We start from the raw sequence: 27,829 nt of genomic DNA on the forward strand, positions 1-27,829 counted from the left end.
TTTCATCTGGAAATGTAGTTGCAGGCTTTCAAAAACCCTCTCAAGAAAGCTGAATTGAAATGCTGAAGCGAAAGAAAACAGGGGAAAAAATAAGAGACAGGAAGAGAGCGCAAGCGGCAGAAAATAAAGACACAGTGAGCTCCCGCCACGGCTGGAGGATCAGCGGCGGATATGAGCGACGGGCACGATTGAACGCCGCCTTGAGTGCTGATCGTCATACTTGTATAAAACGATCGCATCAGATGTTGGTGAGCGCGGTCGCGGTGATGAGGCGCACGGTGAGCGTGCCCGGGAGGTCGTTGTCCTGGCGGCTGCCCTTGTCACGGAGGTGAAGCGTGTGCTGCTCCTGGCGCTCGTTGGGGTCGCTGAACAGGATCACTTGACCCAGGAAGGTGTCCACGATCATGTTCTTGTTGTAGATCTGTTGGCCGCTCGTGGGAGGAAGGAGGAGATCCAAAAGGCGAAAAAGAGGGGAAGCAGGAAAAGAGAGGACAGAGAAGACAAAAGGCAATAAGCAGTCACAAAAGAGAATATACACAAGGGACAGAAATGAAAACTCGATAGAAGGTAGAAGAAGCAGAGACGAAGAATAAACAAGTGCCTGTATACAGGAGTTTCTAAGTCGTAAAATCGTACTTACACAGCACTCCTCAAAGATAATTCACTGATATCGCACAATTTTCTTTGATTTACAAAGCATAAAAAAATCGAGAAATAGATAAGTGCAGAACAATAAGTGGAGAAAAGGGAAACAAAAAAGAGGAGTTGAGTCTGAACTTTGAAGTGTTTAAGATTACATCGTGGGGTTGCAACGATCCGCCAGCTGGTGCAAATATCAACCTTTTTAAGTCGATCGATGATCAGCCAAAAGCCACCAGTCCACATTAAATGTGTTCTCTTCGGGAGTAACGGAACACATGGAACGGCCGATTTAATTTGGAACAAAAAAAAAGAAGGTAGCATGGTATACCGATACGAGAAAGGTATAGCAATCCAATTAATTCTGCACTTAACAAAACAAACCATCATATATTCCCACGTTTGCGCCGCCTGAGGCGGTTGGATCAGTGCGTCCCCTTTTACTGGCCCAGCTCGTCTACAGAGCAGCAGATGCTCATTTCTGCCTCCGTTTGCCGAGATACAAGCGATGCAATTTCACAGGTCTGATTGAGGAAATGCAACATTGTATCACAAACAATAATTCCCGAACAAGCACGCTGGCTTTCCCATATCGCCTGATATTGAGCCTGTAATTGATTGGTAATGGATGTTCAGCTGAACTCCTTAGCAGCTCAAACAACACACAAACTGCGGTGGAAGTTCTCCAGGTGGAGGAGGGTTAAAGTGTTGGTTCACCCAGTCTCAGACTGCCACCATATACAGCAACTGAGCTGCTACATTTGGGTTGTAGCCCTTATGAACATGTGCTTCAGTGTACGGCCCCACAGTGGGATGGCTGCAGAGAGTGACAGCTCACCTCGATGTGGATGCCCTCCTTGGGTTTCTTGCGGTAGAACAGGCCTTTGATGTCAAAGTTTGGGCACCGCGTGTCCTTATGAACTGGTGAACGAACCCTCTCTCCTTCACAGGTGATGATCACGTACGGATCTACAGCTGACGATGGGGAAAAAAGTCAAAACAGTTCTTGCACACCTTGAAGTCTCTGTGACGGGTGACAGTCTTTGGTTCTTTATTATAAACTAATTTACCAATTCTTTTCTCGACTGGTTGCTTTATGATTTGCTCGATAAAAAGGAGAAATATTTCTACATGTTGCTTTTTTTCTTTTCATGATTGCATTGTACTTTTACTTGAGTAAAGGATTTGAGGACTTCTTCCACCACTTCTGCTGACAGCGGATGGACCTAAACAAAGCCACTATGTGGAGGATATAAGAATTCTGGACTTTGGTGCCATCCGGTGGACACAGTGGCAGTCAGGACCCGACCCGGAGATACAGAATGAAATGGTTGACGCCGTATGTACTGCACCCAATTGTACCAGGAATGTCTCATTTTTAAGTTATTTTATTTGAAAAAAAATACATAAATACATACGTTACAGGTTAGTGCACACACTAGAAGAGCTTCAAGGCAGTAAGGACTCTATACTACAGGCTAACAACAGGAGCTAGAGTTTCAGCAGATGGTGCTGTAGTACCTTGTACTTTGCTCATTATTGGGATTGAGGCAGTGAAGCTCTGTGGGTGTTTACAGGAGTTTACAAAACAGGAATATGATCGTCAACATGCGAATACGATGCGATGCGAGTACGTAGTGGTCCTACCTCCGTTGGATTCCTGTCCCTGCAGGCCTTCAGCATTCATTACATGGACCTGAGTGACCAGCTGAGGGTAGCCACACATCCCCGTCCAACATGTCTGAGGAGGGTCGTCCAGAGTCAGCTCTCTGGGAAGGAAAGAGTGTACGCTATAAAACTGTCGAAGCCAACTGGACTCAGGCGTCTGTGATGCCGGCAAATTAACTAAAAAACACTTCATGTAACAACTTTTTTGCCGCTTGAATACGAACGGGAACGTCCACGATTCTCATTTGCGATGATTAATCCAGTGTTTCCCATTAATTATCTACAGACTACGTACATATTAAACTGTGCATATTGTGACACTTCTAAACCGTCTCATTTTCATGCTTTGTGGTTCTATCTTTTTTGTTAATTATTTGTTTACTAGAGCACAAATTGTTTACCTAGCCTCTTAATTTTGCTCTCAAAGTGCACCAGACGGCTGTATTTAACTTTAAAATGTACAAAATTTACTTTCAATCGCAGAAAAATATATATCACAATGTCAGTTATTTCCAATATTGCGCAGCTCACACCACTCAACCCGCCGTTGCTTAACTTCAGTCACACACGTCGTGCACAAATCCACAGCTTGTGAATCTATCGAGACGTAGTTTAGCTTCAAAGTAGATTCAGGACATTCAAAAAGTTACACTCTGTGTTCAGTGGGAATATATCAGATTTACTTGCAGTCTGAAGGCACATCAGTGAAGACGCGGAGCAGGAAGTCGCCCTGCTGCCCGGGGTCAAAGGTTGTGGGAATGATGACGTAACGGCCCTCCTGCAGCTCCTTCCTGAGGAAGACGCAGCGCGAGTTGATGTAGATGGAGCCCGCTACTTTCTGCTGGGCTGAGTGCATACGGTACTTACGATTTAGCTCCACCTGCAGGATGAGAGGACAGTATAGCAGATTGTCCATGTGAGCTATTCATTCGTCACCTATTCAGCTTTGCGCCGGCTTCTCAGGATTTGTGCGCGTGTGTTTCTACCCGGTGAATATCAAAGCCTATGGCGAGGTTTTCCCCTTTGCCCTCTTTGGGTGTGGCTCTCTTCTCCTTCTGCTGTAAGCAGATCAGCACCTCGTCTTCCACTTTCTTCACATCGAACACATACTGGGGGAAGGAGAGAGCGACACCATATTACTCTCCAACACTGGTCACACATCTCTCTATCGCAAAGACAAACACGACCTCCACTAACCTGAGGGTTCTGCAGGAAAGTGGCCTTGTGATTGATGCAGCCTCCTGACCGGTTGCGAAGGGGGTCCTGGCGGTGGACCCAGGAGCCCCTCATCACCTCTTCCTCCCAGGTTTTGTGGATGCTCAGGTAGGAGGTGTTGATGAGGCGGCACAGGATGATGTCAGTGAAGTACTGGCAGAAGTCATCGAACGTCATCCTGCAGGAGGGCAGGAAAAGGAGAGGAGAGAAGAGAAGAGACCGGAGGGAGTGGATACCAACTCGAGAAAAAAAGCTTGGAAGAAGAAGACCTTTAACAGGTACAAAAACAGAGGAAATGAAATGAAATCAGGAACAAAGGAAAGGGTTACGTGTTAAAGGGAAACTGGGATTTTTGGCGCTGACAAGGAATGAGATTAAATGTTGGTATGGGCTTTTGAAAAACAGCAGCATCACTTTTATTGACACATCAGGTAAGGAGTTTATAACTTGCTGCTTCGATGCCACATGATATTTGCTGCAGTGACAATGCTGCGCACATTGAAACGTTTACAATTCCTGAAAGCAGCCTCTCATACTCTACATCAATACATATTATAATGTATAAAGCAACAGCCAACAGGGACTCGTAGAGGAGGAGGGAAAAGTTCAGGCAGGTTGGAGAGCTTAATTCATTTGGGTGGATGGTGTATGGATGATTTATGCGTACACACACATTTAAATAAGTTTAAACCATTCCTGCATCACTTTAATAAATGGTTCTAAGATAAGGGAACAACAACATCAATTGTTCGTAGATAAATGGTTCTCACCAGAACTCGCCGTCGTCCTGCACGGTGACGCCGAGCTTCTCTCGCTCACTCTTGCTCACCTTGTTCCACTCCTCCGAACTGCAGTGAGACACGAGAGCAAACACACGCGAGGCAGAAGAACAGCATCAAACCCACAAGCTCACGAGAAAACAAACTGTGACTCTTTAGATTAAGATAGTTGTTATAAGCGTTAGTAAATAGATAATGAGGCCTTTATAAGTCCTTATAAGATGCTCTTTAACATTAGTGTGTGTTAATAATAGCATCATGAACACATTTATTGTTATAAAACGTTGATAAGCTCTTATAAGAAACTTGTTAACAGTTCATAGACAGATTAAAAACATAAAAACCTTATGAGTTTCTTATAATATTTTTACAAACACATTTATTGAGTTTCACTAAGGCATTATTAAGACCTTAATAAGGCGCTGTTGTCACTTTAGAGCCGGTAACAGCAAAAAGCATCGCTAACTGCTAATAAATGCTATCATAAACAATTATAAAAATCTCACAAGGCTTTTATTAGGGCTGTTAACAGTCTATAAACTGTCAACAAGTTCTTATAAGTGCTTATAAATGTCTTACAATCTACCGATAAATGTGTTTATGATGCTATTGTTAACGCTTATATAGTCTTATTAACGTATAATAAAGGTAATAGCATCTTATAAGCACTTTACACAGCCTTGATACCTATTAACTAACACTCATTACAAGGACCTTAATATAAAGTGTTACCTGATATTAATATATTTGACTCGTGGGGCATTCACCTGTGAATCCTTTAATAATCATAATGATCGTGAAAATGCCCAGTTACTGTATCAAGTTCAGATGTACAAATGATGTATGATTCTACGCCTCAAGGGCACGATTATGTTCAAGAGTCCATTGAATGTGTGCATCCGTGAGTGTGAATCATACCTCAGCATCAAGGTCCATTCTGTATTCAGTGCTCAGGGGAAACAGGCTTCTCACTGGATGCATTAGGTCTGTGTTTATGTCTCTGTTTATGATTCACTGACAAGCGTCCACATCTCAACAGTCTGTCAGACTCCATTTACAGTAACAGGTTTCCTTTTTTATTTTTTTTATCAAACCATGAATAAATTATTCAGCGAGAGCGAGCGAGTAATTGAGAAAGAAGAGAGACGACTCACGTCTCTTTAATAACGTCTTTCTCTCTGTTCGGCCTCATCAATAATTCAGGCTCCATTATGATCCGGCTTTACCAGCTCCCTGTTTGTTTCACAGAGGCTAGACAGACACGGAGAGATGTTGAAGGAGCAACTTCTCTGCATCTCAGCATTACCTGCTGTTGCCCTCAGAAGTCAGGCACAATGCAGCAAGTAAAACTGGAATGAAACACTCTTTTCGAGGGAGAAATGACAGCTTTGATTAACCTACACGTTAGAGTTTAAGGTTTAGTCAGCTAAATGTCTGTTCTGGGAGGGTCCCGGGGAAATGCTATCTGAGCTGCACTGCACTGTTTGATTTCATTCAGAAGAGAACTATTCAGTCATTCATCTTCTCTCTGTGACCCATTACCTTGATTGCATCTCCATTTTTCATTGTCTACACGACATTTTCCCATCATGCAGCTTTCTTGGTTACGTTGTGGGCATTCTTTATGAGTTTGGTCTTTGTTCAGCACATTAGCTGTTTGCTCATTCATCACCGGCAATGTCTCAGAGACCAGTGTGTCAAATTTGAGAGACAAAGGAGACAAGGGTACTTTGACATTTTCAAAATGTACTTTGTGAAATTGGTTTAATTGGTAAAGGTCGTAACACGGTCAAGGAAGGACGAATAGACTGACTATGTTTACATGCACACTTAAGCTCCACAATTAAACTACAAAGCTTATTCTTTTTGGATATCATTCCGAATGTAGCATTTTCCGTTTTAGATATGTGGGATATGTCGGCATTATTCTGGTTTTAGGAGCATTCTTTGGACATGTATACAACACATTCGGTATACGCGCCTCACTTGTGTTTTTTTACCATTTGCGCCACGCAGCCTTTTGCCTTTTTACGGTCAGCTCTGTGCGTTGCACACAATGCATCGGATCGTAAAAAAGAAAATCTCGAAGAGCACAATTTTGCAAAACTTGCAGGACGTGATTTGATACGGGAGCAACATGACTGGAAGACGGAAATTTATAACTTATTTAAAGGACGTACCTATACGGCGTATGTCATGGGGGAATTTTACGTTAATGGGAGTATGCACGGCTGCATGTTGAAGTGAATATTAGTGGAATATCAATTTTCATTAGCCGTGTAAACAGCTTAGCAGGATGATGGTCTTTTTTTGGAAAAAGAGCACAAAAAAAATGAATATGTTGTTCATGCAAACATGGTCAGTGTTTGTGTCGCTCTTGAAATGTCGGACTTACCGAGATCACTGCGCAAAATTGGGACAGATAGATGAAGAAGGCCAAACGAGACAAGATGAGGTATGACGAGCTGCAGTAGTTCATCCGTGCCTGTAAGGGGCAGTGTGGGGATTTACCTGTCGCTCCAGGGGCCGCTCCACTCCTTTTCTCCCCAGGGGTTCCTCATGCGGATCATTTGTAGCTTTTCCGATTTGAAGAAGGCCAGCAGTCCGTGACCGAGCCTCACTTTCCGCACGTCCGTCACGGCGTAGGCGTGACCTTTGACCAGGCCACAGTCCAGCCGTGCCTCCATGTCCTCGATCGTGGTCGCCTGGGAAACAGGAAAACGGGGGAGGTTCAGTGGTTGGAAACAGATGATTTTGTGGATCTCTAAATATATGTAAAAGAGGGAAGCTGGCACAGTTTCCTGAGAAGATTACAAACAGGTAGGTGTTCGGTAAAAGGCACACAGGGACGATGTTGCTGTTTTCAGTGGAAGCTGCACAATAAGCTCGGCTTTTGTGTTTGTCAGGGAACCGAAAACTTCTGTTCCGAAGATTTCTGTTCCTTCATTACAAACAGTAGAGACACGATAGGAAACCGAAGAGTAAGATGCAACAAAGGTCCCCGGCCGGACTGAAGCCGAGGACCTTCGCAGCATTTTAACTCCTAAGCCATGGAGGTGCACCATAACTGCTGATAATGTACAGATGTTACATTAAACTTCATCAGATATTACAGTTTTATTGTAAGGCGGGTCGTATTTTTGTCGTTTTAGCCATTCTTTCAATCAATTATGTTAACATTGTATACACACAAGCAGTTGCTGAGATCTAGAGACACGGCATAAGGAAGTGAAGCAGTAAGATGATTCGACATGTTGTAACAAACCAACAGTTGAGCCGCATTATCATAACCACTTTATTTTGATTCAAAACCACCTGAAATGTGCTAACCCCTTATTGCAGGAGACCTGTCTTTGTGCACAACTCCTGCAAGGGTGGGTGTGACGAGCGTTTACAAGGGACAATTTGGGTTTCAGTTTCTTTCACAAAATGCTGCAACAATCAATGAATCAAAAATAATGACCGACTGATTAGTCGACTGCAGGCCAAGACATTACTCTGGCGATGTTGTCTTTTATCTTTGCAACAGCTGAGCCCCTAATCGAAATGAGAACCAGTTGAAAAGAGAGACCGGACAAATAGTTGTTGTACTTCATAGCGTTCTGAATCACTGGTTTGTCCAAAGAGAAGCTGTGTGAGAAGGAATGCTGATCTCCAGTTTGAGAATAGCTTCAGAACAGAACTCAGAGTCCTCTATCCACCAATCAGCACCCCACAGTAGCCTCAACACATGGTCTCCCAGAGGACAGGCGTAGACACACACAATACATCAACAATTTATGAGTTAGAACAACAAGACCTTCATGCTGACAGCTCCTAGTTCTCAAAAACAATCAATACGGGTCATTTTCAGAGATGAGCTGCTTGGCTTTAGTTTCTAGAGAATGTCATCCTCTTGGACCCTTTTTCAACCGTTATCCTTCCATAAAGACATGTGCTACCCTGTAGGAAGTACCTGTAACAGCACCCAGGCTTTGTGCAAATATTTTTGAAGGAAAAAAGGCCTGCACAATGTCATCATAATGGACAATTCAGAAGCGCCATTCATTTGTGTGCACCTCACGTAATCTCAAACATATTACTGCACGGCTTTGAAGAGTCTTTGAAATGTTGCAGAGAGAATTTATGCAGAGATTTGGCACAGAAGAAGGCTGCTATTGCCGCGAGACAAAGTCAACACGCAGACAACGTTTCATCCTTGGATTTTAAAATCACGGCAGAAAATGCTTTAATTATTAAAGAGCTCTGGGGCTCAAGGGGTCAGCTTTTGGTGGATCAGACTGTTTCCAGAGAACAGGTGCTGAAATGCTGCTAAAAATGCCAAGTGTAAGCTTCCTGATGTTTTTTTTTTTTTTTAATGTTTGAGACAGACATTAATGAATATTCATCGAGCGCCATCATCGGATCAAAGTTTCTACTTGTTCGATACTTTGGTTTGCGACTAAACAGCTGCAAAACAGCTTATTAGCATTCAGCTCAGAGCACTGCTGAAGAAAGGCCCAAGTAGACTCAGTTTTGAGCGTACTCGAAAAGCGCAAAGCTTCGGTCAATGACTTTGTCCCATACATGTGGCTGAGCCGAGCCTTAGACAACAATAAATACCTGGAAATAAAAAAATCCGATCTGAACACTGCCAAAGTCTTACTACAAAATGACTGAAGATCTTCATGTGTACAAACAGTGAATCAAACACATTTATAAAGAATGAAACAAACACTCATTTTAACCTCAGGACTCATGTATGACTAAAAGCAGGAGGCGACTGCCATGCAGCTCCCAGCTCACCCTGATGGAGCAGCTGATGAGACCGTCTCTGTTGTGGACTTTGAGAACTCTTTCAAACAGCTGGTTTCGGGCCACCTCATCTGTTGCCATCTGACCCTCCAGCAGGTCCACGGGCTCTGAAACGCCACCCGTGAAATCCACCAGCGCGTCGGCCGTGTTGCCTCCGTCCAAAGCCTCGTAGCAGCCATAGACCCTGAACAGGAAGAGGCGGGGAGCCGGGTAACGGTTATTAGAGCCGATTAATCGATTGTGAAAAATAAATAAATCAACAATTATTTTGAGAACCAATTCATTGTTGAAGTCATTTGCTGTTTTTCAAAGTCTATCCTTAGGTAGGCAGAAGTTTAAAATGATTAATTCCAATAATGAGTTTTTCGGCGTCTCTGAAGCTGGATCTGTAGATTTGTCGCCACTGATACTAACTTGGCATAGGCCTTCTCCACCATGGCACTCCAGAACTCGTTGCTGTCGTTGGAGTGGCAGTAGACCAGCTGGTTGTCCACCGTCGGCAGCCGGTCGTCAATCACCACATCCACCCACTCACCGAAGCGCCAGAAGCGGAAGTGGAAAATCCCGGCATACGAATCTGGCTTCTCCGTATCCCACTCCTGCTCCTTCCAGTCGGGAATGACCTGGAGGGTGGCAAAGGGGGGAGGAAGGGGATGGAGGAAGAAGAGCAGAGGGCAGGTAAGCCAAACAAACCGGTGGGCCATGAAGCATAAATAATGTCAAGGTGGGGTGGGCTGCCAGACTGAGACAGCGTACCCTCATGTCTGCTGATGCATTTCGGTTTAGGGGACAGATTTATCACCTTGGTTCTCTCAGTCATAAATCCAGCTGTAATAGGACATGGGTGAGAGGTAATAACTGCAGTGTGTGTGTGTGTGTGTGTGTGTGTTTCAGTTGCCTGTGTTTACTGTGGTCCAGTGAAACCTCTATAACCCAGCCCCCATTTTGACGAGAGGTAAACAACAAACAATATATTCACATAAAATCCTAAAACATACAGAGGTAACAGAAATGGAAAGATTAAAAAAAAAGAAGCAAAATACAGAGCAGTACAAAGCTGTGCAGACAAATAGAGACTATATGGCTCAACACATGACAACACTGATTTATCTTTGTTTGGAAATCAGTGAGACAAATTAAAAATCTCTGATTAAAAGGGATTAGGTTTGTATTCCAGTCATGTAATGATAATCTCTGTTATCTACAGAAAGCATCGCGGTGTGACAGCTGTGCTATCTGAACTGGATAGCACACATCAAGGTTAAATGTCACCTTTTCCAGTTAAAATAAAGAATGTCTGCTGTAGTTGTGACAGGTTAAATGCAAACTTAAATTGATGATGCCGTCGTTAACGCTGAGGCGCATTACTGGTTTAAATCGTTTTGTTGACACATGCTGTGTACTTCATGTGTTTAAAAGTGTTGAGCACACCAGGTGTAGCCGCGGCTGCTGTTTCATTGTTCTCGTCAGAGTCGTGAGACTCTTTTCGTTCGTTTGTGTTCAGACTGTCGGACTTTAAAAGGAACAGTGTGTAACATTTAGGGGGATTAATTGGCAGATATTGAATACAATATTCATAACTATGTTTTAATCAGTTTATAATCACCTGAAACTAAGAATCGTTGTTTTTTTTTAGCTTAGAAAAAGCCATTCATGTCATTTATGTCTTGGGGTCATTTATTATCACGTTGCAACTCGCGTCTGCTCTGCTCTCTCTGTCGGGCTGAGCTCCAACTACACACACACACACACACACACACACACACACACACACACACACACACACACACACACACACACACACACACACACACACACACACACACACACACACACACACACACACACACGTTATTGAGCTCCTTTTGTTACAGTTATATATCTGTTGTTGCTATCGCAGCCAAAAGCTAGTGCACAGTGGCTTCATCAGAGCTTTTTTTTCTTTTTCAGCTGCCTGTTGCTGCTGGAAACACACAGAGTATTTTTACTGCATGACGTCGTGTTGTGATTGCTGATGTGATTGTTGCGTTCCCATGTTCCCACTGTGACTCCGTGTCATAACAGAACTCCCAAACTACGGGGGACCTGCAAAAAGGGCACCTGTGAAACCTCTGCCAGTGCGAATATGGCCTGCAATAAAAAAAATTAAACGGCAAATGATGCAGTGAGCGACACCGCGTGTGAATTAAGTGACAGTGTTCCAGCGGGTGTGCTTGGAGATGTCAAGGTGCGCTAACTGAACAGTCAAACCTGTCAAACCTCTCTACAGGAGGGGACACTTTGATGATGGAGAGAATCTGGCCTCTCTGGAGGGCCGGCTCGGTGACGCAGCAACAGCTCCTTTACAAAGAGGGGGGGGGGGGGTAACAACAAAGCACTGCACCACAGAAACCTCAGAGTCCTTTTGTAATCCTTCGGGAGGCAGTCTCTCTTGCACCGCACCTCGCAACTGCTTATAGTCTCCGACTCTGCACTGTGGCTAGTGAGAGAGCGAAGGCTCCATCTATCTCAGCTCACATCTGGGCCAAGTGTCGCGCTGCAGCAACTGCACTCTGGTAGGTAAGTGACCTGACGACTGACCGGAAACACAAGCAGAAGGCACCTTGGCTTCCCCTGCTGTCTGCCGATAGGCACACCACGGGGAACTCCTTCCTCCTTCCCTTCACCTGACAAGAGTCCAGCGCCAACATAAACGGGGCAACCTTACTCTTACAAAACTGTTTTGATGTTCACATTTACACTGCCGCTCATGCAAACCTCTAGGAGTTTGGTAATACAGCACTTCAGGTCAGGTATTAAAGACCTGTAGCCAAGTAAAAACACAAGACACTGTTCCCTGAGGGCCAACCATGTGCCGGAGTTGCAAATGTAATTAGATCTTGTTGCCTAGTACCTCTGCTAATCTGTACTTCGGTGTAAGACCCGCCCTATCCTATCGATGCTACAAGGACATGAACACATGCATAAGAGCAACTGTAAAGAAGGAGGACAGACAAAGGGAAGAGGCTTAGTTTCGACATAGCTGCCAATCTAATCCAGCCTTGCAGTTGGTATCGACCTCTGAGCCTGTGTGCCGTCCAAGCATGCCTACAGAGTTGGAGCTGCCCTTCCGGCCGGACACCGATCTGACGGAGGTGATGCGCCTGCGGGTTCAGTCTCTGCAGCAGCGAGGCCAGAAGAGGCCGGATGGCGAACGCCTGCTGCAGCCCAACGAGGCCGTGTACCGACTGGACTTCACCAAACAGTCCCTCGGGTTCTCGCGGTGGACGGTGAGGCTGCCCCAGATGGGACGCCTCACCGTCACGGCCACCTCGCAGCTCTGGACCCCCGACCTCACCAACCTGATGACGCGGCAGCTGCTGGAGCCCGTTGGGATTTTCTGGAGGGCCCCGGGGGGCGACGACGCCGCGCCCATCCAGTGCTACGAGGCTGACGTGCACGAGTTTGGCGAGCGGATCGCCGACTTGGCTACGGTAAGGAAGACGATGTACTTCCTGTTTGCGTTTGCAGACGGCTGCAGCCCTCAGACTGTCGACTGCTCCATCACCTTCACGGTGGATTGTTGAGACTTCAAACTAAAAACTCTTCTTCTGTGCGTTCAACTGAGGATGCAAAGTTACTTTTAGGTTAGACCTGCATTTGTTTTGTCTGGAATTAGCAGAAGAGAAAGTCTTCAATATCACATCATCAGACAACCTGTAAGGAAAACACGACACTCTTTGTCCTCCTCCTCCTTTTGCAACACATCTCATTTACATCAAACTTGCTTCTGTTACTGAACCTGTTGACCTTTGTATCCTTGTATCCTATGATGTTAAATATAGCAAAATGCTAATAAATCCAATAAATCACAAAGGTGTATCTGCATTTTCTTAACGAACGCCTGAACACGATCATTTTCTGGGCTTGTGAGTTCAGCAAAAAATGTTATTCAGCCTCTCCTCTTTGACAAACAGCCAGCCCTGACCGGTTTGGTAGAAATGAGTCCCTTGTGAGATAATGGATAGAGACAAGTGTGTTCTTGTGTGTGTGCTTGAGTATATTCCCCAGTGGACGGGGGAACAGGTTCCTGTTGCCTCATCCGTCTCTGTCTTCCATGGTGACCCTGACAAACAAGAGAGAGGGGAGGCATGTGGATTTCCTCCCTCAGCCTCCATGCTTTGCTCTGCGACGGACGGAGGAAACACGAACTGTGACTGTGAATGAGAAGCCGCGTGTCAGATGAGGTGTGAGAGAAAAGAAAATAAGCGAGACGTCAGATGGTATTAGACTCGTTTCTCGTTGGTAGAAGGCATGTAACTAACTTGCCACCTGAACCATCAAACCATTCTCTGATTATAACAACAACAAGGAGTCTCAATTAAATCTCGGCTACAGACTTGAATGCATAAATATAAATTATCATTGAGTGACCTCATTGGTATGTGTCCTTTTGTCACAATTTGACAGGCAAGAATTTGCCTGAACAAATGGACTAGCTTTGAGGGAAATTATCCCTTTAGTCATCTCATTATTAAATGATGATAAACAAATACACTTTAACATTTACACATATACTGCCTTGAGTAATTACAAGGATCCAAGAACGGCAAAAATCATAAGTCACAACAGCTCTAGAGCCAAACGAGAGGCACTTTTTGCAGGTCATTGACACGAAAAGCAATACAAAATAATAATGTTTTGAAGTAGTCTCTCGGGTCTCACTGGGGAACACTATGTGCTCCTGTGAGAGTTGGACCATTACTTGTTTTGCTTTCATAGGAAGTACTGCTGGTGGCCAACAACACGGGAGATGAACATCTCTGCACAAAGGCTGCGTCACCAAACAGACTTCCACTGTGGTTCCTCAGCTGTGGTCATATTTCAAACAACAAACAAACGGCACAGAGGGGGGGACTGAAGATACAGACCTGGGGGCCAGATCCGGCCCGCAGCACAATTACATAATTACATTCCTCAACAGTCTTTTCAATTTAGAATAATCAATTCATTTTGTTAAAGTAAGCAGCAATTATTTCTAATTTTTTAAAGAGGTTTAACATTTTGGGAGATAATCTTATTTGCTTTCTGGTGGCGAGTTAGATGAGAAGATTGAAACCACCCTCATATCTGCCAGTTAAATATAAAGCCAGTCAGTTAGCTTAGCACAAATACTGGAAACAGGGGGAAATAGCTAGCCTGACTGACCAACGATAACAAAATCCACCGATACAGCAACTTTAAAACTCACCAGTTAACACGTTGTGACGTTTTTATTCAATCAGGATTGAAACAGAGGAATAGAAACAATACTTTGCTGTTTTACAGGCAGAGACTCCATCTCTTTGTGCTAAGATAAGCTAACCAGCTGCTGGCTGTAACCTTAAAATATAACAGCCAAATGTCGAACTACTCCCCTCTACAGTATAAGTAGACATTCACCAAAGTCCACCGGACAGTTGGTGTCAAAATGTCTCTTTCTAAATCCAAAAGAAAGGTTGAACGGGAGGACAGACGTTTTCAAGAGAGGCGGTCAATTAGTGGATTGGAGCAGTTTCCTGTCTGGTCTTCGTCCTCCAGGAGAGCCGCTCCTCTCGTCTCTCTGTTTGTTTCATTCTCCCAGTTTTGTGAATGATGTGATTCAGTTTTGCTTCTTGTGTGTTTGTGTAGCTTGTCTTCTTTCCAGGTTTCCATGGTGGAGAGGAGGTCAATATCCTTCATTATCTATATATCTCTGTAATTGTGTCATCCTGATTGCATGCACTCTAATTATATTATGTTGGTCTATTCTTTACCCACAACATCTATTGCAAGTCTGTCTGCTCAGCATGAGGGATCGGTCCTCGGTTGCTCTTCCTGAGGTTTCTTCCATATTTTCCCCCGTTAAAAGGTTTTCTGGAGAGTTTTGCCTCAAATGAATCGAGGGTCGAAGGACAGAAGGTGTCGTATTCTATTACAGCTCGTAAAGCACCTTCAGGCACATTTGTGATATTGAGCTGTATGAATACAATTGACTTGACAGTCTCAAGCGGCATTGCTCTGGGCAAGAACGCAAACGACAAGGAATGCATTCCCAATCCAAAAAAACCTGAAAGAAAATGGGAAATTAAGCAGTAAACATGCTGCTCATTGGATATGGAGTTAGACGATGATTGTGTGTGCTTGTACGATGAGAAACAGAGTAAACAGCGGGGAAGATACTGTGTAAGCAAGCCCATATGTACACACTCTCTCTGAGCAGACCGTCACAATCCAGCGTCTCGCTACAACAGGCCGAGGCATCTTGTTTCAAATCCCATTAAACCTCGGTAATCACTTTGTTTCCTCTGTCACGACGGATGCCAAAGATCATCTCAGAGCATTCCTGACAACCGAAACTCCAGCGCTCAATACAGTTCAAAGACGTTTGTTTCTTATTATGACACCTCCAGTTTTAGACGGAAGCTTGCAATGGTGGATTTATGGTGCCAATCTTCATGGAATAGTTTACACATTTATTGTAATCAGTGGGTAAAAGGTTGCGACAGCAATTGTGTCACTTCGCTGTGGCTTCACAGTGAATGAATGATCTCGATCTTCTCAGATCAAACTTGAAAACCCCTGAACGAGATAAACAACGGAATAAAGTTATCCTTTTGTGAACAATGTCAAGTCACAAGGTAAGTACACTTGCCAAGCAATAGGATGTAGTCTACATCTCGGCTTTGATTTTGTTGGTTGGACAACGGATTTTGACAGATTAGAGTTATTCTAGGCAAGGCAAGTGTATTTGTATAGCACATTTCAACAACAAGGTAATTCAAAGTGCTTCACATAAAACCATTAAAAGCATCAAAACACAAGGCAAAAGAAAAGGAGATTTAAAAACAATTAAAGAAACAGTGAAAGAAATAAAATGCAGTAGTAAAAAGCAGAAATGCAGGAAATTGATTAATATATTAATTGAATGTGGTTCAATTAAAGGCAGCAGCAAACAGAAAAGTCTTCAATCTTGATTTAAATGAGCTGAGGGTCTCAGCAGACCTGCAGCTTTCTGGGACTTTGTTCCAGATATGTGGAGCAGAAAAACTGAACGCTGCTTCTCCATGTTTAGTTCTGACTCTGGGAACAGAAAGTAGACCGGTCCCAGACGACCTGAGGGGTCGGGATGGTTCATAAGGTAGCAGCAGAGCAGAGATGTATTCTAGTCACATTACTAAGGTATTCAGCTTGGTAAGGAGCTATTTCTTAGATATGCCGAGTGACCTGAATCCATGGAAAGTAATTATTAGCTGGCTAGCTGTCCTGCTAACGCTGGCTGCCTATAAAACACATTCACTCCCAGAATGCCAGGATATCAATCCAGCCCTCGTGCTTTTAGCCGGTCCTGAGAGAATCTACTTTAAGAGTCCACCAATCTTCGACTGACTGATGGGGTCTGCTGAGACCAAGGAGGCGTTGTGGTGACGTAATGAGTCCTCTGGTGTTTACTTCTTATCATAATGGTCCTTAATGGACACTCAAACACTAAATATGGAATAATTAGAATTGAGTACATATAAATTTCCTTTTTTCAAAACGCATTATATGCTTTTGTGCAAGAAGGAATCAGAAGCTTTCGCCCATGCAGTGTGGTTTTCTTCTACTTAAAGCAAGCAACAACTGGCGGTCACCACAAGAGCAAAAAGCAAAGCACAATATAGTGCAAGTTTGAACTTTTATAATTTGCATTATGAGACATAATACGAGCATGTCTGCCATGAACTCAGCTGCAGTTAGGAAAAGTTCAACATTTTTGAAAGATCTAGATGTGAAGATTTATACCAGTTTCAAGTTCTTTGTAGCTTAGCATAAAGACTTATCTTTATATACAGATAAAACGAACAAGTTACATGCTGATTGGTGAGTTAGAAGTGCTGGGAGGCATGCCTTTTCACTTTGGAGAGAGCCAGGCAAGTGGTGACCGCGTTGCCAGTGTTAATGCTAAGCTAGGCTAACCACGCCCTGTCTCCAGCTCAGTTACTGAACACACAGACATGATATCGTTATGATATTGAAAATGTTATCATCACAGATGAGGTGAGGCAATCCAAAGACACACCTGTATGAGATTCACCAAGCATTTTGGTCTGGTTTTGAAAAAATAAAAACAAGGCAAAGAAAGACGAAGAAATAGAGGTACACATACAAAAAAAAAAACACACTTACTTTTTGCCATAGAGACTCTCTGGAGGCCAGACTGGAGCATGCCGCTACAAACCAGCAGTTACCCAGCTGTCCCTGATGCAAGTCGTGTGCACTGATGCCATCCACAAACAGGTGAGGGTCCTCACACAGCTCCTACACTCCCAAAGACAGACACAGAATACTTAAGTGTGTGTGCAGCTGTGAGGTTCAACACGAACAATACATGAAGTCAAGCTGAGGCATCAAGTATTCGATGATACACACGAGAAAAGTCTTTGAAGTATATGACCACAGTGTGTACGTTCCACCGTACAAGTCATGGAGGAGCTTAAATGGGTTATTGAGGCAAATGAGAGAATCAGAAAAAGACCATCTGTCCCGATGCACCCACGTATCGTATTCATGATCTTCTGCCCAAGTGTGGGAGGGCTGCATGCATTTATGAAATCACATTTCCTGCGGATGCAGCGTTGTGGTCCATTTTCCGCCACAATGTGTACAGACGGACCTCTATTATAGCTGACGACATGGTGCTCAATGAGCTGCTCTCTCTGTGCAGGACTAACACACCTATATACACACACACACACACACACACACACACACACACAATCAGACATCCTGTGGTTCCTGTGATAATGTGTGGGATGAATACTACAGGCCGCGAGCCGACACTAGCCATTTACAGAGAGGCACCCTGTCCTCTAGTCTTTTGTCTGCACACAATAGCTACACTTCAGCTTAAATGTCACACACGAGGGGAGGTTTGCCAAAAAGTGAGAATTATTTGCAATGCTTTAAAATGGACTAAATAGCTAAAAAAAAAGAAGATACACCACAAACGATTTATAAAGTACACTGAAGTTGTGCTGCAATGAATTGAAAACAATAGGCACAGTATGTACAGTATTCCCATGGTGTTTATTTAATCAAAATTGTAATTTCCAAAAATAAGACATTTTTATAAGAAATATAGATTATTATAGAACTAAAACGTTTTACATGTTTCTGCAGCGATAGCTAGAGAAATATTAGTCGCCTAACGGAGCTGTGTATCGTTGGGCTGAGGTAGCAGACGGATTTGTAATTGCGACTTTTTCTTCGAGTCCCATCCTTCTGTTTGGTGTTAGAAAATACAGAAGAAGAAGAGTCGTTCATGGGTCAGTTGGCTAGCAGCAGGTGAACAAAAGTTACTGGATTCGGGAACTGATGTCGGTACCTGTCAGTTCCCACAGCATAGCCAAACATCTGCAAGCTAAGCTGACTAGGATCCACTTTCAGGGTGAAATACAAACGGAAGAGGACGATGGGTCTTCCCAAATGTTTAATATTTAATATTTAAAGGGACAGACTTCTTCAATCTCTGATGGCAGATGTGTTTTGTGTGTTTTGTTTACTAGCTCTCTTGAGTAATGGCAAAATATGGTTCAACATATTCATCTGTCCTTCCATTTCATAGCATCTGACATTCATGTCATATATCATGACCTATTGATTTAGCAAACTACATCATATCCATCATTTCAGTGACTTTTCAAAATCTGATCTTTCAAAATAAAAGGTTAACACAAGCCCAGAATAAAATATAGAACAACTTAATACTTCACTACAGCCTGCAGATCTCTGCTGGCAGCATTCTGGGTGCGAACAGTCTGTTTCCGCTCCTCTGCTTTATGGGGCCGGCGGGTCGATGGGCACCTCGGCCACGACTCAGACAACCGAAAGCACAGCACCACTTAACAGCTCTTTATCTTTCCACACTTGCTGCACTCAACTAGGGTTAGAAAAGTAAAAGAGGGAGAAAGATGGACGCACATGAGCATTTACTCATGTGAAAGACACACAGCGGACATCTGCACTGGGACTACGTTAACAGTGATCCGGCCAATGGATGAGAGAGGTTATGTGTCATCTTCACTTCGGAAGAAAATCAGTTATCAGTTAAAATCAGTTTTTTTTTTTTTTTTAAACCTTTATTTAATCAGGTGGTCCCATTGAGATTAAAAATCTCTTTTGCAAGATGTAAGTCACAATACTACATAACATTAAGGAGCAGTTTTTGTTTTTTATGCTTATGTGTTGCTAAGAAGATGAGTCACTCAGGTATAGTTCCATCATTGTTCAAAGTCAAAGAATAACTTTATGTTAGTTGTAATGAATAAATATATTTTAAAATCAAGTACATTTCTCTGGCATTTATAGTTTTCTACTGAACCGAAACGTACCGAACCGTGGCTCCACTGTACCGTACACAACCGTGAATTTTGTGAACCGTTACACCCCTAGTATATATATATATGTATATAAAAATGATATATATATATAATTTATGTTAAAAAAAGAAAATGTAGAGATACTGATTACCGTGAGAGCGTCACAGTCGATCATTTGTTAGAAACCCACTGCAGCGATCGGCCAGCTGCAGCTTTACGACTGTGTGAAGTCTTTATATCGTTTTTCCTCTGAGAGCTCCGGTTTCCTCCCACAGTCCAAACACATGCAGGTGAAGTGGAGAGTTGAGACATTTCTCACAGGTGTGAACATGAGTGCGAACATGAGTTGCCTGTGTCTGTTAGCCCTGTGAAGGCTCAGCTGCCCGTCCTGCTTTCACCATGAACATCAGAGCCACCCTTCAAAAGTCATGTGTATGTGAAGAAATGCCGATCACAGCATGAACACACTATGTCGCATGTTCAAGTGTGGGAAACAAAAGCACACGCGAAACAAACAAAAACACACACTCAAACACACACACAGAGGACACCAGAAAGGTCAGTAATTTGCTGACTCTGCAAAAGCAAACCTCTAATCAGAAGCAGAGGCCACTGCAGTGCTCCCTGGAGGCCTCCAGTCTCTACCGGCAGCCCCTCTCACCTTACAAAGACCAGCGCTGAAGCACTTCCCGTCTGTGCGCGCAAGTCGGCACAACTATGCGGAGCAATGTTTGGATCTCTTGTCTGACCGGTGCCAGAGTTAAGATCTCTAATCACGCTTTTTCCCCTCCTCATTGATCAGTGGAGTTTGAGCAGCGGCGGGGGCTCCCTGTGGTGGCCCGCCGTCCAGGGATTGGCTCAGGTGGAAGAGTAATAGAGCATCGATCCCAGCCCGGCCCCGCAGACACTGGAGTAATGAGCACAGCCTAATCATTTACCCAGCTACTGAGAACTCCTCAGCACCATCCATCAGCCTGTGTGAGGAACCATCAGCCACACAAGTAAACACACAACCAGCCACAAGCACAACACTCGTGTTATATACAAGATCAAATGGTGACCAGCTCATCAAAATGCTGTATTGAAGATACAATATTGAACTCATGGGATCATTTTTATATTTTGTATTAGTGTATTAGCTGTGGTACTAAAAACAGAGTCAACGGCCGACTGTAACTGAATTTAACCGATAACTAAATGTTATAATGACACAAATAACCTGATCCATTCAGAGACATTAAATGGATCGTTTACATGAGTGTGGATGGTATAGAAAGCTCAGCTGAAACATTTTCCTTTGTCTCGCAGCATGTACCGTCGTATCGCCCCACCCTCGTCTCGTCAAGACATAAATAAACACAAATCAGCGGAAGAGACGGGCGAGACGGGGGGGACGGGGGGGGGGGGGGGTGAGAAGGGCAGCAGGAGAAAGACAGACAGGCTGAGTGACAATGTGAGACAGACAGAGAGGGGGAACATTTTATTAGAGACTGCTCTTTATGCTCACACGCTCTGCCACCGGGACTTCATCGCAGCCATAAATATCACCGAGAAGCACCTGAGCAAGGATAACACCGAGCACAACAACCTCTGGAGGGGGGGGGGGGGGGGGGGGGCTGTGAACCTTCACCCACTGATAACACAACCTCTCTGATCCTCACATTCACAGCGTTGGAAAACGTGACTGTTACTGGTGGCGGGTGAATATGTCTGGGTTTTATGAAATCAGCTGAAAGAACATTTCAAGAAGACTAAAGAACATCGAGGTAAACTAACTTCATAAATCAAATTCACATGACAGGCACTCGTCCATTGTAAGTGTATTACCTATAGATGGCACTGAATATTTTGGGGTTTTGCACTGACGAAACAAGACATTTTAAGACAACACCTTGGACTTTGAAAAACTGGGATGGACATTGCTAACATTTTAATCTTGAAAATAATCGGAGGATTAATCGACAATGGAAATAATCTTCAGTTGCAGCCTAAAGTAGTACATCTATGTACTGTTGATGAAAGGTTCCCTGTGGATTTCAGACCTCTAGCAGTACTATAGACCTGTTTTTCTTTGAGTATTTGTTCATCTGTTTATATGACATGACTCTGTTGTTGTCTTCGTGTAATCAGAAACAGAAAACAGCATCAGAAAATGAGGCTTAATACTAAAATATCATGTATACATCCATATTTTCTCTAGAATAGTCTAGTTTGATTTAACCCTTTGATGCATGTGATCATACCAATGTGATCATCATAGTGAAATGATCTGAACATATGGAATTGAATCGGGCTTTAATTTTGAAATTTGACAGTCCTGATATTGTCTGAGTGACACATTGAGGGAGTCTGCTATTATTTTTGAACAACCATTTGAACTCTTTAAATACTTCTATCTTCTCACATGTTACTGGATATAAGATTGGGCTTCCAATGACCCGTTTTTGTAATTCACTACAGATAAGTAGCTTTGGAATTTGATCCAAGTCAACAACAACAACCTCACCGTGCAGTGAGTGTGTTTCAATAAAACGCTTTAAAAAGATGCCCGTTCAGGGCTCCTGTTCCTAACCTCCTGACATAAGCCACTGTCAGTGAAGACACAAATCCTGTCCTGACGGAAAATGAAAGGGAAGCTCCTCCTGCTTATTTTCTGCCCTCGACTTCATCCCGTTTTCAGTCTGCATGACTGACATCGGCACGGACCAAAACATATAATCTGTGTGACCCAGTTTCCATGGCAATGCACGCTGGCTGCTGCTGCAGCGGCAACACGGGCAGAAGGAGGTTACTCCATCCAGAGCCACAGCCTGCTGTGTGAGGGGGATAACACTGGCTCACTAAATCCTGAGGCCCTGCATCTGATATCGCCTGCCACTGAAATATACATACAGTACCGGCTCGTACAAGAGCACGTAAGAATGGAGAGGAGACGCCCCAGACAGACACGATCCGCCTGCTGGGGACTGAAATAGCATTAAGTAAACTATTTTCATCATAAAAACAAGGAAACATACTTTTTGTGTTACACTGTATGCACAGCAAACACCTACTTTTCCAAAAGTCAAAAGCTATAAATATAGGCTATTGTACAATAGGAGGAGTTTCACTGAAATTAGTTCCACCTTGACTTTATGACTTCCAAATGTCCAGAGGTTGCTTAAAAACATCAGGGATGAGGAGTCGGGTTCAGGGTCTGCTTTTTCTTCGTCCTGGTGATCGGAACATCTGGGTGATGCCGTCTATTGATACACTGTCCTCATCCTATTCACCTCTCTCTCGCTCTCTCTCTCTCTCTTGACTGAGAACCCACAGGAGGGTCTTCCAGCGTCCCAAACACTTTGGAATCCATCAGATAAACATTGTAGGTAACTACGCTTTTATTGTGTAGTGAACTAACCTCCATATTGAACTACATCATTTGAAGATTTTGGAGTCTGATGATGGTCAAAAGGATCCATCAGCAGCCTCAAACCACGAATCAGATTTTGTTTTTAGCTGAACAAACGGACTTACCCGAGGCCTCTTCCAGACCACGCGTCCGATCCTGTTGCCCTGGTGAAGCAGCGAGTCGTCGATGGCGGGGAAGCGGGGGTCTTCAAAGAGCAGGCCGCTCTGCAAGCACTGCCTCTTCAGGGTGGAGTACTGCTGCCCGTCGAAGGCCTTCACTGAAGTGAACATACTGCAGCCCTGAAAGGATAAGGAGGGACACGGGTCAGCCCGGACAACAAGTAGCTGACTTCCCCTTTGAAAGCAGTTTCCCTCCCTACACCTCTGCTCTTCAACCCTCTAATCGCAGTTGTTCAGGTTAAAAAGTTTAAACTTAATTATCACAGGCTTTCTGCAGTGTTCACCAAATTAAATTCATCTTCAATACCACATAGAATGCAATTGAATACCTGTTCACTGTACATTCTTCCTCTGTATATAAAGTTAGAGTTATTACGATACTGATAGACCTGAATTTACAGCCCAAAATGCTGGATTGGGTATCGACGAGTAAGTGAATCTATGCACCGATCCAATATTGTGTTATTGTATCATTTATCAGTTTATTTATGCTACACAGGAACTACAACAAGACATGCTTGCTCCACGATCCATCCATCCTGCCCGAGTGAAAACTAGTCCTACACACCTGTGGTTAAGCGCTCCCTGATGAAGCTACATTATGAACAACAAATCCATGTCGATATCGACAGGAGAGCTCCGTTTAGCCGGAGGGCAGCACAGTCCTGCCCGGTTAAATAACGGAGCATTCGAGCTCTATTGAGTGAAGATGTTTGAAAGACATGCTTTTCAATACCGTGTTTAAAGTTCTTTAACAGGGTTCCTCTTCATCCCAGTTGGACTTTATTTGAACCCAACAGTGTGCAGATCTGACATGAACATGAACTGACTGGAACACAGGTCGGGTGGGTATCTGGGTTGATTTAAGTCTCAGGACATAATTCTATTTTCGCTCGGGATGAGGTTTTCCGAATGTGAATGTGTAATTTGATGGGTGGAGATGAGGATTCTGGAGGCCAGCTTTGTAATTCTTAAGCAGTGGTAAAGGTCACATCTACATGCAGACCAATAGAGGTGTGCCGTCGACGAAGCCATCTAGCTCATTGCTAATTTGTCAATAGATAAATGACAGATTGTTTTTAAACTCTCAAATATCGATATCGGCTTCACAAATCCTTTCTTCTGTTTTTTTTAACAGTGAACACAATCTTTTCTTAACAAAGTAGTTTTAGTTACATAAATGAATACAATGAAATGAATGAAAATCAAGTAGAAGACACAACAGTATAACCCAACACTGCTTGAGGCCCTTGAGTATTGACAGGACTCAGCTTCCATACTGAACTACATCATTTTAAGATTTTGGGGTCTGATGATGGTAAAAAAGATCCTTCAGCAGCCTCAAACCATGAATCAGATTTTTTTTTGGAGGTGAACAAACGGACTTACAAAGATGTTCATAAGAAGTCGGCGGAATCGCTCCTCTAGAACTCTGGCTCTGCTCTCTTTTTTAAGCACAAATGTAAAATATGTATCTGGTCTTAAAGGACAATATTTTAAAGGTTTTTTTTACAGTCTTCTGTGTGATAGTAAGCTAAATATCTTTTGAACTGTGCAGACAAAATAAGGAACAATATAAGGGAACTTATCTTATGGACCAAACAATGAATCAATTCATAAAGTAAGTCATCTGCAGATGAATTGATAATGACATTGGTTGCAGATACCACAGTCTAGGTTGAACAGAGCTCTGGCTTCAGCAGTTAGTCACAGAAAAAAATGAAGTTATTCGACATGAAACAATATAAAACGGAAGAAATAACAATATGTACATGTTACGCATAATATTACTGTACAATCTAAAACTCATCATCCATTCCAACCGGCACACTGCGGTACAGCAAAGTAATACAAGCAAATCCAGATGAAGTCTCTTAATACCATTACTACCAAGCAGCGCTATCAAATGAAGTACTCATTCATTGGGCTGAGTCGACCTGTTCACCTGCAGCGGTGCTCAATGTCATCTAATATCTCAGGAAAATGAAGTGAGCAGCAAAAGGAGGGATGCCGAATCAAGAGTGCAACAGGAGCAACTTCGAATTGAGAGACGGAACCTTTCAAATGTCATTAACCTGAAAGCGTTAAGAAATAACTTTTCCTATTATTCAAGGAGATACAGTTCTGTCTGTGGACTCATGTTGAATGCAAACAGGCTGCGAAGCCGGCAGCCGGCTTGGAGCAGCACTGAAACCTGCACTCAATACAGCTAGATTCCAATATCCACTTAAATATATAACAATTACACACATTTAACCGCTTTAAAAGATGCATTCATCACTACGATCAAATATATGGATAAAAGGAGTCTACCCTATTAGAAGATCCCTTTAAAACACCCAAACAAAGTAAAATAACACCTGCTCTGTGCTGTAAGCATTAACTAAAGACTCGAGTCTGCAGTCTTTCACCGTTATTAAAGGGAATATGCAGTAACTACAGTACAGGAGCATTAACAAGCTGTCCGACTCTTGACTGAGTGATATGTGAATTCTGACAGCTAAATCTGACAGATGGCCTGGTGTCTTGGCACGTGACCGCAATGGGGAAAACCATGCTGTCGTTTGGCCTCGGTGGACGGCCAACAGCATTACCTGCAGAGAGCCAATCCTGAGCAGCTGCTGCACTGGATGCCTTCACTACTGCGGCGAGCACAACAACAAAGCGCCACTCTGAATTACAGCTGAATAAACCTTGTATGTATGAACACATTTAACGAGGAATCCTAATGTCCCCAATCCTCCAGTGTTCCAGTCGTAACGGCACTGTCAGAAGCACATGATCGAACATTTTATGTCAACAGCTGCCTGTTTACACATCCAACAGGCATGTAGCAACATTAGCATTCATTTGGAGTCGTGTTTAAGTCCAATATTGACCAATATTTTTACCCCCATTTTGATCTCTTTCGCAGAAAACAGCTTCCTGCTGCTGCCGGAAATAAAGAATCTAAACCAATGAGATAAAAAAAAAAAACACAAAAAATGTTCTTTGTTTGTAATTGGTAAAATGGTGTCTTCTCAATGAGATTGATGATTAAAGCATCGCAAAAAGTGAGAGCACAAAATGTTCGACAGCGATATAAGTGGACACGGATGCTTTGATGTGGGAAGAGAATACTGTTGGACTGCAGCAGACTTTTGTGAGGACGTGATCTGTGATGATATAAGACTTCAAGCTCACCTACACGTGGGGGAAGCGAGAGAGATGGAAAAGGAATAAAGTGGAGATACATTACAAACTGCCCACGCTACAGGAAGAATGGGACTGCAGCAAACCACAGGAGGCTGGAAGGAATCGGTTATTCATGAAGTGGCTAAAGTGGCCAGTTTGTTTACGACATTTCAGAGATAATGGGCATTAAAGACAGCCGAGAGACGCTGTGGCTGGGAAAGGGTTGATGCTGGCAAGACGGCACTCGCGTCATTCATCATACCAAGTTATCGTCAAATTTAAGTGAGCTGACAAAGAGTGAGAGCGTTGCACATCATAACCGTCAGCGGCAGACGATGTTATCGGTGTAAAGCATGCTGGACCGTGAGAAATAATATGTTGCAGGGGAAGAAAACTTCTGCTGAGGACGAAATAATGATGAAATGTGAACTAATTCATGACTGACAGACGATGCAGACGCCCCCCCCCCCCCCCCCCCCTGATAATAAAAATAAAAACCGAGTCATGATTCAAAAATGACAGCTCCTGCAGTGGAGAGAGGTGAAAAGCTGGAGGGAAAAGCCGTCCAATCAATGATCAACGCTCCGAGGCGCAGTAGAGGGAAACAAAGTGCCCCTTCCAGCAGAGTGGGAGCGCTGTGGACACATAACACAGTGTGTAATGCGGTGTGTATTAATGAGCAGCTACACTTCAGCTCCAACGTGTTGATCCAGCATCACAAATAACTCACAATGCTTACTCTCTACTCATTTCCAGCTGTGCCGAGCTGAAGTTGGAGCAGTAACAGAAGCCGGTCATCCTGTGAAGCTAAAGGCCGAAGCGGTCTTGATAAACCGTCTCAGAAACCCTCCGTGATCTTTGCCCCTGTTGAACAACACACGCGAACAAATGGCCGAATGTGCGCGTCAGTCCAGACTGCAAGCTTCCCTTGCGTCATTCTGCCGTGCTAGCCTTATTGAGCAGGAGAAACTGCTGGTCAGCAGATGTCAACATTCATCTGATTTTACTGCTGTGGCGTGGTACCGTGCAGCACACAGAGTTTTGGGGAGTGGTGCAACGACGAGCACACGTCTCTCTCTATGACAGATGCTTCGGATGGTGCCGTGACACGTGCAACAGTGGCATGGAGTTCACAAACTAGACTTAAAGAGGTGACAGAAGAAGCCCCACCGCAATCGAAAATAAAATTCGACAGCCTCAAGACACAGCAGCACCTATGTGGAAATGCCAATTCAAAAGATTGTTCATTGATGTTGTTCCATTTGATTTTAAACTTCTTTTAATCCTGCAATAACTTTTTTTTTGGGGGGGGGGGGGGGGGAAACGGTGCACTACAGAAAAAACTGTAACACAACTGACCGACCGTCACCTTTTAAAGTTGACAAGTCAAACTTGTTGGCAACCAGTTGCCCATTTACACATAAAGTAAGTGAAAGCTATTTCAGCCTCTTTTAACTTCGTCAAATTATTTACAAAATGGAAAACATGCACCTCAAACAGACGTTTTACATTTGTCGCATTAGAGATTTAATCTTGCCGCTTAAGTCAGAAGCAGACGACAGTACGCGTGACAGCGCTGCTAGTGCGTTGGAGTTTGTTTACTCACAGGATTCTGTGCTGACTAACAATGGC

General features: G+C 43.6%; 2 protein-coding genes across 2 annotated transcripts; one reads left to right on the forward strand and one right to left on the reverse strand.

The window, feature by feature from the left end:
• Nucleotides 1-238: 238 nt before the first annotated feature.
• On the reverse strand, nt 239-23,134 carry capn5b (calpain 5b; the record flags this gene model as incomplete). Its single annotated transcript, XM_079284101.1, has 12 exons — nt 239-421; nt 1,478-1,614; nt 2,287-2,408; nt 2,991-3,187; nt 3,294-3,416; nt 3,505-3,700; nt 4,293-4,370; nt 6,813-7,006; nt 9,087-9,279; nt 9,510-9,718; nt 17,262-17,393; nt 22,970-23,134. The coding sequence occupies 12 exons, from the start codon at nt 23,132-23,134 to the stop codon at nt 239-241; spliced, it is 1,929 nt and encodes a 642-aa protein (XP_079140227.1).
• Nucleotides 12,179-12,661, forward strand: ompb (olfactory marker protein b; the record flags this gene model as incomplete). Its single annotated transcript, XM_079283264.1, has 1 exon — nt 12,179-12,661. One exon carries the CDS (start codon nt 12,179-12,181, stop codon nt 12,659-12,661), a length of 483 nt encoding a protein of 160 aa, XP_079139390.1.
• Nucleotides 23,135-27,829: the final 4,695 nt, after the last annotated feature.

This window comes from Melanostigma gelatinosum (genome assembly GCF_949748355.1).
Source record: "Melanostigma gelatinosum genome assembly, chromosome: 14".
Classification (NCBI taxonomy): Eukaryota; Metazoa; Chordata; class Actinopteri; order Perciformes; family Zoarcidae; genus Melanostigma; species Melanostigma gelatinosum.